Source organism: Callionymus lyra, chromosome 1, assembly GCF_982586985.1.
Source record: "Callionymus lyra chromosome 1, fCalLyr1.hap1.1, whole genome shotgun sequence".
NCBI lineage: Eukaryota > Metazoa > Chordata > Actinopteri > Syngnathiformes > Callionymidae > Callionymus > Callionymus lyra.
Window position 1 is genome coordinate 3,372,281 of NC_141818.1, and position 16,088 is coordinate 3,388,368.

The 16,088-nt window shown below is 42.9% G+C and overlaps 1 protein-coding gene across 1 annotated transcript; it reads left to right on the plus strand.

Moving 5' to 3' along the window:
• The first annotated feature begins 3,791 nt into the window (after positions 1-3,791).
• On the plus strand, positions 3,792-15,460 carry LOC148087449 (E3 ubiquitin-protein ligase KCMF1-like). Its single transcript, XM_087788141.1, has 7 exons — positions 3,792-3,968; positions 6,617-6,784; positions 9,164-9,303; positions 12,371-12,472; positions 12,542-12,722; positions 12,809-13,127; positions 14,309-15,460. Exons 1-7 carry the CDS (start codon positions 3,953-3,955, stop codon positions 14,634-14,636), a joined length of 1,254 nt encoding a protein of 417 aa, XP_087644267.1. The 5' UTR covers positions 3,792-3,952; the 3' UTR covers positions 14,637-15,460.
• The last annotated feature ends 628 nt before the right edge of the window (positions 15,461-16,088 follow it).

Below are 16,088 nucleotides of genomic sequence, written 5' to 3' on the forward strand. Positions count from 1 at the left end.
GGAACCTTTTGATCCCTCTCGTCAGGAATACTTAATAGGCTCCGGAGCAAGTGTTGGGGGATGGACGGCGAGAAAAAAAAGCATCTTCCTCTCCCGCTGGCGTTCTGCCAGACCAACGGCTTTAGTCCACCGACGGGTTTCTATTGATAAGCGGGAGAATGAAAGCACTCACGCAAACTCTCTCCGGGCTACAATGACGGCCACTGTTGTTGCGAACTCACGCTGCCCGGTAGGAAGTGTGACCTGCCTCCTGAGATGTCCCCTCCAGTCCAAAACGTCAAGTTTTCCAGCTGGTTTAAAAAAAAAAAAAAAGGCACTGGGTCAGTGGGGTATACACGCCGTATATCTGTCACCGAGAGTTACCAAAAAAAAGCGAAAAAGCTGAATTTCTAATGACGTGTAACATACGTGCTTTTCTGTTTACATGAACTTGGGTGGCATCAGGAGCGGGGCCAGAATTCCTACTCCTCGGTAAAACCTCCTGCTGTTCTGGCAAAATATTAGGGTGTTCCCAGGTGTTGGACGAAGTTGAGCTCACAAGACGGGCCGTCCTTTCAGTCGCTCCCTTGAACCCATGACCACCGAGGACACAAGACACTGAACTGGTGAATTTATTTTCTTTGTCTTTTGGCTCAGCTCTTTCTTCAACACAGCATAAGGATTCAGTTTTAACGACTTGAGATGGTAGATTGATGGGTTTGTCAATCTCTCACGAACAAGAGCCCTAGGACGGTCATGTCCAAAGTGTGTCTTTGTACGTTTTTTTTAAGATTTTTTTTGACCATATCAAAGGGAAAGACCACAAAGGTCAAGCTGATAAGCGTCAATGCTATTTCCTAAACACTCGACACAAATTTTCTTGTTTTATTGGTCACTCTTTATACATTCGGCCCTCGATTGTTTTCCCCTCATTGAATGTGGCCCTCCTCAGAAACAGGTTAAGACCCCTCTGCCTTAGATACTTTAACACTTTTACAACTGTTATCCATGATCCCAGAGCAGCTGTTCGTCACTTAAATTAAATGTGAAAAAAATGATGTCATTGTTTGTAAATATTCAATGAAATATTACTATTAAAAAAAACTATATGTGATAATAATGCAATTCCTCAGATGCCCAAATTGTCTTTTTCAGAAGTATTTCTAATGGTGTTTTCTTTAGACTAATATTTGCTCACCACAAGGTTTTTTATATGCTCTCTCCATAAATGTGTTTGCCATCCAATGACGTATGCTCCGTGTTTAAAGAGACGCTTTCTTAGCAACAGATTGGTTTTCACTACCAAAGCATCGAGGAAGACAAAACAAGAAACAAACCGAAAAGAGATTTGAATAATGCAACTCCAGTACAAACACTTCCTTCATTAAGCTCCGCCCTAAATAAGTCACCTGTCCGACACCTTCGAGCTGGACACACACACTCTATTTATCACCTCATTTGACTATTTATGACTTCTGCATGTGACCTTATAGAATGGTTGTATATTTCTCTTCCGGCTTGACTGATAACTCTTATCTCAACCGTGTGTTTTCTTAAACATGGAAATTTTCCAAACATGGAATTTTCCGTACAGAGCATACATAAATGTAAGTATAACACATTGTATTTTTTACAATAACAACAAATACATTAAAAAAATGATTATTATTTTTTAGTCAAGGACACTATAAATTATTAGAGGAAAGATTTATTTTGTAAGGAATGAAAGGTCATCTTAAATATCCAGCCCTTATTTTAGTTCAAGATCTTTCTTTAAAAATAACCACATACCCATGAGTTAGTGTTGACATTGCATAATATTCGTCGGAGGAAAAGTGACTTCATTTATTATGCTGACAAAAAAACACTTTTAGCACGAAAAAATCTTGAGGTGAAAGACAAGAGACTATCAGACAGGATATCGTGACCAAACAGAGACTAAGAGGTTTTTATTACTTGTTTACTGAGTAAACATTTACAGTAGAGGCTCAAATATGCCTCTATGAACGTTCTACTCCAAGACACGCCACTATCAGGCGAGGATAACTTTCTGACTCGACGCTAAATGTAATCTTTGTTCCTATTTCTCGTGTCAGAGTGACAAGAATGTGCCGTTCCTAAACAGAGATAGAGTTGACTTTTGTTTTTATTGATGTTAAACCTTTGATTAACTTGAGCTTTTACTACTTTTTTTTCTTTTAATGAAGTGATATTTTTCCGGCCGCTCTCCACAAAGTACCAGTTTGGATTCACACAATGTGGACCACGAGGAAACCCGTCGGCTCTCCTCACCACAATGTCCACACTGTCTGAAAAGCTAACACTCGTTCAAAAAACGATCTTTCTCCAAACATTAATTACAACGTTCGTGCCTCGTCTCACCTCATATCCCTCATGCCTTGTTTTTCTTTTTGTGGGCCACGAAGTCCAACAATTACAACAACTGTACTCTAGGGGGAAACCTTTTATTAGCACTTTGTTGAATTAGATTTTAATTATATACCGCATGACTTCACTGTGAGGTTTTAAGTTAAGTTAAATTAGCGGTTCGTCTCGCTGAAATGAGAACCATACATGCGTTGGAGAAGAAGGACGAGCCAGAATACATTATGGGCCCCTCAATTTGCATAGGACTAATTGGAAGAATTGACCCTATTTTAGGATAAGATTCCAACCCCTTTATGTCAATCCTAATAGGCCTGGACCACCTAAATTGTAACAATACTCACCATCTACCACAGGAAACCTTGATTCGGAGGTCTTGTGTTTTATCCATGGACCCAGGGTGGGAGGAAAAACAAAGATTAGTTACATATGGTGGGTTTTGCTATCATGACCTGACCACTGGAAGACAGTTGGAGTGAGATTCAGAGATGTTTGATTGAGTGTCTTGTACAAGTATATCTTCTCTATATCGTCATTAGACTCACATCATCTCCTTTCATTCACATCCTTACCTTAGGTAGTTAGGTGGGAAGGTAGGTAGGTAGGTAGGTATGTAGGTAGGTAGGTAGGTAGGTAGGTAGGTAGGTGGGTGGGTGGGCGTGTAGGTAGGTAGGTAGGTAGGTAGTTGGGTAGGTGGGTGGGTAGGTAGGTAGGTAGGTAGGTAGGTAGGTAGTACGGACGGAAGGACGGATGGATGGATGGAAGGTTGGATGGATGAATGGAGGGGTGGGTGGGTGGATGGACGGACGGACGGACAGACAGACAGACAGACAGACAGACAGACAGACAGACAGACAGACAGACAGACAGACAGACAGACAGACAGACAGACAGACAGACAGACAGACAGACAGACAGACAGACAGACAGACAGACAGACAGACAGACAGACAGACAGACAGACAGACAGACAGACAGACAGACAGACAGACAGACAGACAGACAGATGGATGGATGGATGGATGGATGGATGAAAGAATGGGTGGGAGGCTGGGTGGATGGATGGATGGATGGATGGATGGATGGATGGATGGATGGATGGATGGATGGATGGATGGATGGATGGATGGATGGATGGATGGATGGATGAATGGATGGATGGATGGATGGATGGATGGATGGATGGATGGATGGATGGATGGATGGATGGATGGATGGATGGATGGATGGACGGACGTACGGACGGATGGATGGATGAAAGAATGAGTGGATTGATGGATGGATTAGCGGCCTGTCCAGGGTGTCCCCCGCCTCTAAGTAATGATGCTGCAAACGAATGAACAGCCATATCCTGGGAGCGCTTGACTCTTGACTTGAGGAGGAAAAGCGAGACAACAGCGGCCTCTGGTGGCGACAGAGGAGAAGCGTGGAGCAGTGACACAGCAGGAGGCGGAGGGTCAGACCGGATCCTTCATGAGGGAAGAGGCCAGGGACGACCAGCCAGCCCCGGCTTCTCCTCTCGTCACCCGTTACAGTCTATTCTGGAAGCCCGGGAGCCCGAACTCAGGGCTGCTTTAGTGTCCGGAGAATGTCCCGTCATGAAGGTGAGATCTAACCCGGAACGTTCTTCTGCCAGAGTCACTGTCTTCCAGAAACCAGCAGCCTCCTCGGCTAATGCTAAGCTAGCACTGACTGGCTAGCAACAAGGTTGCATAGCAATAATAACACATTATCACACGTTATTCACTTGGTTGTTATGCAGTGTGATGGTTGACGGTTGCCTTCGACTTAAAGTCGTGTTGTGGAAACAAATTTAAGGGTGTTTATCCAGCGGGAGGAGCTGTAATGGAAGCTAGCATGAGAGCTAACTAGAGCCGGGGTATGCAGATCTATAAGCGGGGTATGAAGAGGCGGAGAGTCGGTGACATGTCTGGGGCTGAAGCTTGACATGTCAGCTTCTAATCCATCCTTCTTCTATTACATTATGACCCGTGTGTTTGGAAAATACAACCTCCACCCACACGATGAACTGAAATGGGTGTGATTTTTGGAGATTGTATTAGTGAAGCTATCTTGGCTAACTTGTTTGTTTTTATCCTTATCACACACAAGAGTGTGTTATGTTATAGTAGGGAGGTTGATTTATTGTCCCCCTAAGGTTGACTTCAACATCACCTGAGGATGATGGCACAGAGCTACAAAATAGTGTTGGAACAATGAAGGGAGAGTGTGAAGTTAATCTACAGCCGGGCAGGATCAGGTTGACACACGGCTATGAATGGGAGTTTAGACAGCCCTGGTGTCATACAATACAGCAAGACCGCACGACTGTCAAAGTCAATCAGGGGCTGCCCGGACATACCAGGATCAGACCACCAGGGAGACGAAATTAAAAAAAATGTATTGTATAGAGGTGTGTATCGGCAAGAATCGGATCATTCGATGCAGGTCGAGATGTGGTTGCAATGACGACAAATTTGTAGTATAGTCCGAGTACTTGATTCCGAAGTTACATGATTTATCGACCCCATGACTCTTGACAAAGTCGTATATATGTTTTTATTGTTTTTGAATGAAAATGTACCAAAAAAATCTGCCTCAAAACCTGCTAGACCTGTTGACTGTGTCCTCTCGTCCTCAGTCTTCGCCGCAATCGCTCAGGATTTCTCTGTTCTTTTAGCTGCAGAGGACGTTATGACTGTGGCCATCTAGTTTTATTTCATCATGAAAATAAACAAATGGCGGTTAATTAAAATATAAATCATAAAATAACTTTTTAAGAATATAATGTTATTTTAAAGCCAGATGTCTAATATCATTATTATTTTCTTTACCCTCTTACCACTAGTATTTAATAATTTAAAAGTGAGCGTTTCTCACCTTTATTAGTGAATTAATTCTTTAAGCACAGCCAACAAACTAACTTCGACATGTATGTAATGACATGGTTCACATCATCTCAACAGGAAAACAAAGCACACTCACAAATCTTTATCAATTTAATAATAAATTTTGCTCATGCTGTAATTTGTCATTCCAGTGTAATCTCGTTCCATCGATAATTTCTTTCCTTACTTTTCACAGGGTCCCAGCGGATCATTGAAAAGTCTTAAAAGATAGAATTCTTAAATCTAGAATATGGACACTTTATGTGTAAAATATTATTTCTGTTTCAAATCTCAAAATATCTGACTATATAAAATATATAAATAGTTATTTACAGATCACATGCAACAGCAGAACTAACAAAAACAGTGAAGTTGTTGATGCTTGGACTCTCACAGCAGATGCATGTTTTGGTTTTACTTAAAAGTGCTTTACTTTTGAAAGAGATGTTTGCTTTGTGCGACATGGGAAGGTGTTAATTCAATGAGAATTGGTCGTCAGATTAACATTATCCTTCATCAGAGAAAACGATACCAAGCAATATGTACGTCGCATGTTGGATTGTTCGAGACAAAATCATGCTTGCATCAATATTTAATGGGTCTTTTTAAATGTATTTATCGATTTTTGGTTGATTGTCAAGTTGTCCATAAATTAAATTTGAAATGGTGTTTAAAAAATCTCAGAAAGTTTTAAATGTAACTTGCCCCATGCTTTAGGAACCCTGTTTTCAGCTTCTTAGTGAAAATTCTTTTTCATTTCTACCTGTCTAAATCATCATTCTCAGTGAGTCTCAGACTGTTGAACAATAGGTTTGAGTGAATTGTTTCACAGTCTCCATCTCATCCAAAGAAGCCATTAAATAATTGACGTGCAGCTGCGAACACTGCACCTGTTTATGAAGCATGATGAATGAAATAATAAAAATAAAGAACAAGGATAAATAAATGTATGAATGCATGGATAAATATAAAAATTGTCTAAATAATGAGGCTTGAGATGGACTTTCGATCGACCTACTCAATTTTCAAACTGCCAGCGAGATGACTAAATAAATTAAACACGAAAGGTAGAAAAACGCAAATGAATAACTACAGTTGGAAATAGAAATAATACGTAATCAAATTTAGAAATAAATTAATAAATGTGTAAATATATAAAGGTATGTTAACACATTAATTTATTTACACATTTGTATATACAATCATGTCATTTATAGTTCTTCATACCCAGTGTATTCTAAAATCCAAACATTCAAAGGACCTTTGCTTGAACTTTATGATTCCAACCATTGTCAACTTTTCCTTTCTGCAAGGCGTTTGTGAATTAACATGTTGTATCCGTGTGTTCTCTGTCGTCCCTGCAGGCGTGAGCTGTGACGCGTGTTTGAAGGGAAACTTCCGAGGTCGCCGCTACAAATGCCTAATATGCTACGACTACGACCTGTGCGCGTCGTGCTATGAGAGCGGCGCGACCACCACCAGACACACCACAGAGCATCCCATGCAGTGTATATTAACACGGGTCGACTTCGGTGAGTGGCTCCTGGTCCTTCGTTTTCACGAGAGTAAACCCTGAATTATGAAGTTCTTGATCCGTCTTACAAGTGACTTGATGTATAGAAACACTTTCGCGTTGCCCTTTTTAAAACCACCTCCTTTTATCTGCTCTTGGCTCCGAGACGTTTTAGCATCTATTGATTTAACTGAGAATGTCTGGAATTAAAGGCTTCATCGATCTCGGTGTCGTTACTTGTTTGATCTAAGCTTTAATTGAGCACCTAAATACATCCTTGGTATTTGGTCGTTCTGTGGCTCTAGGTGTCGTTCTTCTTCACATCCAGAAATTCAATCAAACCAATTGACCTCTGACCCCTAAATACTTTTGGATGAAATGTCTTTCTTGTTGTGGGTTTCCTACAAAGAGCCACAAGAACTTTCTATGTGTTCATTCTATTGTAGAGCAATTTCTTTTCCAATTAGAGGCTCCTAGCTAAATTAATTTTCTATCCATTCTTTCTTACCATTGCTTGTTCGACCAGTTCATTTTAAATCCTTTTCAGCAAGGAAAGAAAAACACTGATTTTATCAATTAACAAAGTGAAATAGCATTTGATTAGCATTTGAGAGACAAGAGGAACAGTTTCTTCACCTCCGGTCCATGGGCGAATGGACAGTCGTCCTGCTTTATAGGGGTGTGTACTTGCAAAAATCCAGCGATTTAGATACGTATCACGATACAGGGATGACAATATATTGTAGCAACAAGGATATATTTGTGGTATTGTCAAGTACTTGACTCTGGTGTTGCAGAGTTTACAGACCACATCTTTACGAAGTTGTAATTGCTTTCATTTGTTTTTAAACCAAAATATGTCCAAACATCAGCTTTGAAAGCTGCTGAAGTCTATTGCATCCTCTTGTCCTCAGTCATGACCATGATTTCCCTGTTCTGTTAGCTGCGGAGGACGTAATGACTGCTGCTATCTATTTAATTGCAACACATAAGTGACCACGGCTTGAATACGTTGGTGTTACGTCCTTCACATCTATTTGAAGGTGTTCATCAATCTGTTCAAAGTAGCAAACAGTGCTGTGCAAACTGACAACAAGGCTTCTTCTTTTTTTTTTACCTTCCACTAGTCTTGATCTTAAAATCTGCGTGTGAAACACATATTGACTCACACATTTTCCGTTTTATCTGTACATGTATATTCTCAACTTGCTCTCTACCATTTCATAGCGGAAAGTTAGCTTTTGATCTTGAACTTAAAAGTCACGAGTAAACGGGTTTGGGAACAAGAGGTGAAATGTGTGTAGGAGAAGTTGGTAATAAGCAGAGAAGTGTGGGAACAATAGGATGCATGTCGGAACAAAAGGGGTCAAAGCAAGAGGATACGTTTTCGTACGAGTAGTTGGGAACAAGAGGATACGTGTGGGAACAAAAGGAAAAATTTTGGTACTAGAAGTTTGGAACAAGGGGATACGTGTGGGAACAAGAGGGATGAAACTAGAGGATGAATGTTGGTACGAGAGGTTGGGAACAAGAGGATGCGTGTGGAAACAAGAGGGATGGAACTAGAGGATAAATGTTGGTACGAGAGGTTGGGAACAAGAGGATGCGTGTGGAAACAAGAGGGATGGAACTAGAGGATAAATGTTGGTGCGAGAGGTTGGGAACAAGAGGATGCGTGTGGGAACAAGAGGGATGGAACTAGAGGATAAATGTTGGTACGAGAGGTTGTGAACAAGGGGATACGTGTGGGAACAAGAGGGATGGAACTAGAGGATAAATGTTGGTGCGAGCAGTTGTGAACAAGAGGATACGTGTGGGAACAAGAGGGATGGAACTAGAGGATAAATGTTGGTGCGAGCAGTTGTGAACAAGAGGATATGTGTGGGAACAAGAGGGATGGAACTAGAGGATAAATGTTGGTACGAGAGGTTGGGAACAAGGGGATATGTGTGGGAACAAGAGGGATGGAACTAGAGGATAAATGTTGGTGTGAGCAGTTGTGAACAAGAGGATACGTGTGGGAACAAGATGGATGGAACTAGAGGATAAATGTTGGTACGAGAGGTTGGGAACAAGAGGATGCGTGTGGGAACAAGAGGGATGGAACTAGAGGATAAATGTTGGTACGAGAGGTTGGGAACAAGAGGATGCGTGTGGAAATAAGAGGGATGGAACTAGAGGATAAATGTTGGTACAAGAAGTTGGGAACAAGGGGAAACACGACTTTACAAACCAGCTAGCGTGTTTTCCTTTGCTTTAATTCCTGATGATGGCTTCATGAATCCCTGGTTGGTTGGTATGTAACAAAATACTCCCATTAAATTTCCAATATCCTTTCTTTCCTTCAGAGGGACCAATTATCTAAAGAAAGTTCTGACATCATGTGCTTCTCTTCCAGACCTTTACTACGGCGGCGAAGCGTTCTCGGTGGAGCAGCCTCAGGCCTTCACTTGTCCCTACTGCGGCAGGATGGGCTACACTGAAGTCTCCCTGCAGGAGCACGTGGCAGCAGAGCACACGGAGACCTCCACGGAAGTGGTCAGTACCAGGCTTGACTGCGCATTTGAAGCTGAAATAACGTGGCAGCAATTTCTTTGGGATAGTTTTCGCTCGCCTTCGGTGAAGCAAGTGTGTCTGGTTGTTGATAGATCTGGTAGTCATCAGGGCTGGGTCTAGGCAGGGGCAAGAGGGGGCCTGGCCCCCTCAAATAAATGTTGTGCCCCCTCAAACTTACATTTAAGTTAGTAAGTAACAGCACAATGCCCCCTCAAGATTTGTGGCTGCCCCCTCATACATGCCTGTCTAGACCCGGCCCTGGTACTCATGAAGGTTGTCTGAATAACTCACTCCTAACAATGGCGTCTATTGGCAAGAATCTGGCGATACTATACACAACACAACAACCAATACTTACTTACTTACAACGATATGATGTAGTGTAATTATTATGATACTGTAGGTACAAGGAGTCACTGTATCCTCTCGTCCTCAGTCATCACTGTATCCTCTCGTCCTCAGTCATCACTGTATCCTCTCGTCCTCAGTCATAACTGTATCCTCTCGTCCTCAGTCATAACTGTATCCTCTCGTCCTCGGTCATCACTGTATCCTCTCGTCCTCAGTCATCACTGAGATCTTGCTCAAATTTGTTGTTTCTTAACCTGCGAAAGAACATAAAAATCTACCATTCGGAAGGTTAATTGCAACACAAAAAAGAAGAAAACACTGTGAATATTTGGATGTTAATTGAAAATATAAAATTCTAAAAACACTATTTGAAATGCAAACCAATAAAGAACTATGGTAAAAAACAACAACCATGATTTGAAAGTAAAACAAATCGGTTCATTGCTGTTGAAAATATACATTTATAAAATATCGTGAATACATTTTGCAATATATCACCGTAATAATAATTCAAAACCTATAGTATATAGTAGAAAATAGAGAGTATCACAAATGTACATAGAGCAGTGGTGGGCCGTGATATTTCCTCGTGGACCACATGACTCTATCTTTTGTTTTGAAACCAAAATTTGTCCAAACATCAGCTTTATAAGCTGCTGAAGTCCACTGTATCCTCTCGTCCTCAGTCATTGTTTTATAAGCTGTGGATGGCGTAATGACTGCTGCAATATAGTTACTAGAAGTTGAATTAAAACACTAAAACAAACAAATTCTGAACATTTGCATGTTAATAGTAAAGGAAAACTAAAAAACAAAAGATTTTATTTATCTATGTGACGTTCAGCTGATCTAAAAACACACTGAACAGACTTTTGAATCCTTGTAGTTTGTCGTAGGACGTCACAGTCCGAGCTGAAGTCAGCCTCTGACTCGGCAGGAGAACATGAAAGGCGACGCTGACAGGTCGACTGCGAGGTGTTATTTGCAGACGCTGGATGTTTGTTCAGAGTCTGAAGCTGTTTGCCGTGACACTGACGCTGCACAAGTGGACGTTCCACGACTGCATCGTGACTGTCGGGCACGTCTTCGCACGTATATCGATGTAGAAACACCGCTTGATACAAGTCCTTAAAGCTGGTCCTCAGCCTGCGATAACATAAATCTGTTCTCGTCGATGTAAAAAGTCCTTATATTATAGTTCAAATATCTGCTTCATCAACCTCTCTGATCCTCTAAAGTCTGGTCAGCGCAGAGCACATTATTAATGTGGAAAAACGAGCCAACAATGGTTCATCCAGGCCCCCCTCCTGACTCGCTAATGGAGTTTTCCTGTGGCTCCTCTTCATCCAGCAGCTCCCTACAGCCCTCTGTGTTCACCTCTAACATGTGAGCTACAGAGGGGCTCCACGGTGGAGGGGTTTCTGTGGAGATACAACTGTAATGAGCTACGTTTGGACGTAAATGTGACTTGGAAATGAAGTGAGAAGAAAGGGGAAATGACTCTTGTGAGAGCAAGATGGGTGGAAGAGAGGGTGGGAACAAGATGGTAAATATGGGAACAAGATGGTAAAATGTTAGTACGAAAGAATCGGAACAAAAGGATAAATGTGATTACGAGATTTTGGGTAAATGTGGAGAGAGAAGAGGAGAAATCTATGTAGACGTGGGAACAAGATGAAGAACTGTGGGTACAAGAAAGCGGGAACTAAATAAATGATACATGGGGGAATAAATATAGGTACAAGGGGAAATGCGTGGATATTCAAGGGTGGGAACAAGATGTTGAATGTGGGAACCAGAAGATATTGTTGCAACATATTTTTTTCGGACAACTTGGAAAAAAGAGGATGAAAGTTGGAACGAAGGAAAAGTGTGCCAATGAGAAAGTGGGAACAGTATGATAATTATGGGAACAAGAGAAGAAATTGTGCGTAAAAGGGACTGGGAATAAGATCATAAATGTGGGAACGAATAGGTAAATATGGAAGCAAGGGAATAAATGTGGGAGTAAGAAGGTGTGGAACAATAGAACAATTTTAACAACATGAATTTGCAAGCAGGAAGTGGAGGATAATTGTAAAAGTAAGATGGATAAATGTGGGAATAAGAAGATATTTGTGGGAATAATAATAATAATTTTGGCAAGAAGATACAGGTGGGAAATGGAAGATAATAGTAGATAAATAAGGGAACAAGAGGATACATGAGACTGCAAGGTTGGGAACAAGTGGTTGAATGTGGGAACAAGAATATATTTGAACAACAGTATGAATCTGGGGAAAGAGAAGATGAATGTTGTAACAAGTGGATGAGTGTGGCATCTAGAAGGTGTGAGGACAAAAGTAGGTAAGCGAGGACAAATGTGGGAACAAGAAAAAGTACTAAAAGGTGAGGATAAGCAAACAAGATGTCAAAGAGTGTAAAGGAGAGGAAAACAAAGTACTTTTAAATGAAGGTGCCAGTTAGGACTGATGGAGTGATTCATTTTTGTAACGTGTGCGTTAAAGAGTTTGACACACAAGTACAAACATACCATAGATGCTTAAGAATGCAAAAGTATTGGTTTTAGATTAGGATTTTTCTTCTGAAATCTTCTTTGCAGTGTTTTATTTAATACGATGAAACTATGAATCGCTGCATCTCAGCGTCACGAACACTGTCCAAAGATCTCAGCGTCATGTCGCCTCTCCTCCCGCAGATCTGCCCCATCTGTGCGGCGCTGCCCGGCGGCGACCCGAACCACGTGACCGACGACTTCGCTGCACATCTCACACTTGAACACAGAGCGCCGCGAGACCTGATATCCTTTTAAACGTGTGCGACGTGAACGTGTGTCGGGAAAATAACGTTTCTTAACCACGCGCCTCACGACGAGTCCAGCGGCGTCCGGCACGTGAGGAGGATGTTCCACCCGGGTCGAGGTCTCGGGGGTCCGAGGGCCCGCAGGTCAAACATGCACTTCACCAGCAGCTCCACCGGGGGGCTCTCCACCAATCAGAGCTCCTCGCAGAGCTCCAATTACAGCAGAGAGGCCATGGATCCCATCGCAGGTCGGTCGACTTCCTCGCCGTCCAGCTGTCACTCACTCGTGTCGTAGCTCCTCCACGACATTATTGACCGTTTCCTCCATCCGCAGAACTATTGTCCCAGCTGTCCGGGGTGCGGCGCTCGGCGGGCGGGCAGCTGAGCTCGGGTCCGTCGGCGTCTCAGCTGCAGCAGCTCCAGATGCAGCTCCAGCTGGAGCGTCAGCAGGCCCAGGCGGCCCGGCAGCAGCTCGAGTCGGCCCGGAACGCCACGCGGGGGGGAAGCCGGGGCAGCGCCATCCTCAACAGCAACTCCACCGCCGCCAACCCCAACACCAGCGCCAACCACAACAGCAACACCGGCCTTAACCCGGGTCCGTCTGAGTCCAGTGCACAGCACACCGCACAGAGCGCCCAGTTCCTACTCAGCAGGTCAGAACCACCGACATGTTTCTACGTTCGATTTTATTATTAAGAGATAAACACTGAGATGCTGATGGAAAATAAAGTCATGAAGGGGGAGGAGTCAATGCTTAAAAGGTAGGAAGAAGTTGAAGGTCAAAGAGGTAGCTCGAGTAGAGATGAAGGTCAAAGAAGTAGCTAAGTAGAGATGAAGGTCAAAGAGGTAGAGTGAGAAGAGATAAGAAGGTCAAAGATGTAGAGTGAGAGGAGGGATGAAGGTCAAAGAGGATGAGTGAGAAGAGAGATGAAGGTCAAAGAGGATGAGTGAGGAGAAGAGAGATGAAGGTCAAAGAGGTTGAGTGAGAAGAGGGATGAAGGTCAAAGAGGTTGAGTGAGGAGAAAAGAAATGAAGGTAAAAGAGGTTGAGTGAGAAGGGGGATGAAGGTCAAAGTTGTAGAGCAAGAGATAACCGAAGGTCAAAGAGGTAGCGCGAGTGGAGATGAAGGTCAAAGAGGTAGCGCGAGTGGAGATGAAGGTCAAAGAAGTAGCTGGAGTGGAGATGACGGTCAAAGAGGTAGAGTGAGAAGAGGGATGAAGGTCAAAGAGGTTGAGTGAAAAGAGAGATCAAGGTCAAAGAGGTTGAGTGAGGAGAAGAGAAATGAAGGTAAAAGAGGTTGAGCGAGAAGAGGGATGAAGGTAAAAGTTGTAGAGCAAGAGATGACCAAAGGTCAAAGAGGTAGCGCGAGCGGAGATGAAGGTCAAAGAACTAGCTCGAGTGGAAATGAAGGTCAAAGAGGTAGCTTGAGTAGAGATGAAGGTCAAATAGGTAGCTTGAGTAGAGATGAAGGTCAAATAGGTAGCTTGAGTAGAGATGAAGGTCAAATAGGTAGCTTGAGTAGAGATGAAGCTCAAATAGGTAGCTTGAGTGGAGATGAAGGTCAAATAGGTAGCTTGAGTAGAGATGAAGGTCAAATAGGTAGCTTGAGTGGAGATGAAGGTCAAAGAGGTAGCTTGAGTAGAGATGAAGGTCAAATAGGTAGCTTGAGTAGAGATGAAGGTCAAATAGGTAGCTTGAGTGGAGATGAAGGTCAAAGAAGTAGCTCGAGTGGAGATGAAGGTCAAAGAAGTAGCTCGAGTAGACATGAATGTCAAACAGTTTGTCCAGGTGTCTCAGGTTCTTGTCATGAACTCACCCTGATGTCGCCCGACAGGCTGAGTGAACCGCGGCTCTCGGAGTCGGAGCGTCAGCTGTGCGAGGCCCAGTGGGCCGACCGGGGTCTGTTCGTGACGGAGCTGCTGCTGTCGACGCTGCTGCACGACGACGACGCCTCGCCGACCTCCTCGGAGGACGAGGACGACTGCCACAGCGTTCTGAGGAACTTCGCGGACTTCAAGGCCATGGGCTGCGTGGAGGTCATGACCCTGGACGTGGCCCTGGAGAGCCTCAACCTGAAGGGCGAGACCGCCCCGGCCGCCACCAAGACCACGAAACCCACGAATAAACCGCCGCCCGCCAAGAAGGAGCCGCCGCCCCTTTGATGACATCACCGCCCACGCCACTTTTACCCCCCCCACGCCCCCCCACACCCCCCCTCCATTGAAACAGGTCCCGCCGACTGCCAATGGACGACTAAAGACTGCAGATGTTTTTTAGTTTTTTTTTTTTGCTTTTACTTTATTTTAAAATCTCTCATTTCAGCCGTCGCCCCCTAGTGTCCATAACGTGCGCCGAATAAAAGCGAGAGAATGTGAGGAAGAGAGACCTATATAAATATATTCTAGAGAAATCTTTATGAGATAATGGAGTGACCCGGGAGGAGCCGGTTCTGACAACATGGCTGCTGTGTATTTATAGTGATTCACTCAAAAGTGCTTGATGGGGTTTTTTTGGGGTTTTTTTTCCACGACTTGAGCATGAGCTTCAAAAACACCATGTGCCCGTTTTTACCTGCACAGTCGCACACCTGAGGTGTTTTGGTTTTTGTTTCAACACATAGATCCATGATCGGTGCTGACCCGCTCTCACAGACTGAAGTCCAGTTCCTCCCCTCTGTGCGGCGCCTCCTGTGGGTCACATGACCTTTGCTTTATATCAACTGTGGACACTTTTTTTTTGTTTTTTTTCGGGGTGACGAATGCATATCCCGTGTCCGCCGCTACACTACACTCTCTCTCTCTCTCTCTCTCTGGACCTCGGACGACCCGGTTTTATCTCCCGCACCTTCGGTCCAAACGACACGTTTGAGATGCTCTGATGTGAGAGTTTGGCTTTAAGGACTGAAAGAAAAAAATAAGAAGAAGCCAAATGACAGGGTAAACATTTCAGTCTGGAGGACAATAAAAAGGTTTTGGATGGAAACGAACTTGAAACTCTTTGTTTTGTGGAGGTTTTTTTTCTATTCCTGATCGAAAATTTAGATTTTGAGCCGATCGGATCAAAGATGGCGGATTATAGAAGAATATCAGTGACATCAGCATATAAACGGTTGGATTTTAAATTTTGATTCATTTAATATTTAACCATTTTTTTTTAGAAAGTTAGATCCAATCATTTGAATATTGAAAAGTAGAATTTAATTTAATTTCTTTTATTTAATAATAACTTAATTTTTAATTTTCTAATTGTTATTTTTTTGCACATAAAGTTTGATATTAAAATCCAAATAATTCAAAAATACATTTTCTAAAGTCAATATTTTTTAATTCGTAGCCATTTAACCCTTGCGTTATCTCAGGGTCAAGGTGACCCGAAAGCCCGAAAACAAATATGTTTGTGGTATCCCTTGTGTTGCTTCGAGGGGTCGCCACAAACACATTTGTTTTCCGGGGCCTTCGGGTCACCTTGACCCTTTAAATTCAATATTTTTTTATTCGTAGCCATTTAACCCTTGCTTTATCTCAGGGTCAATGTGACCTGAAGGCCTGCAAACAAATGTGTTCCTGGTATCCCTTGTGTTTCTTCGAGGGTCACCACAAACGCATTTGTTTTAC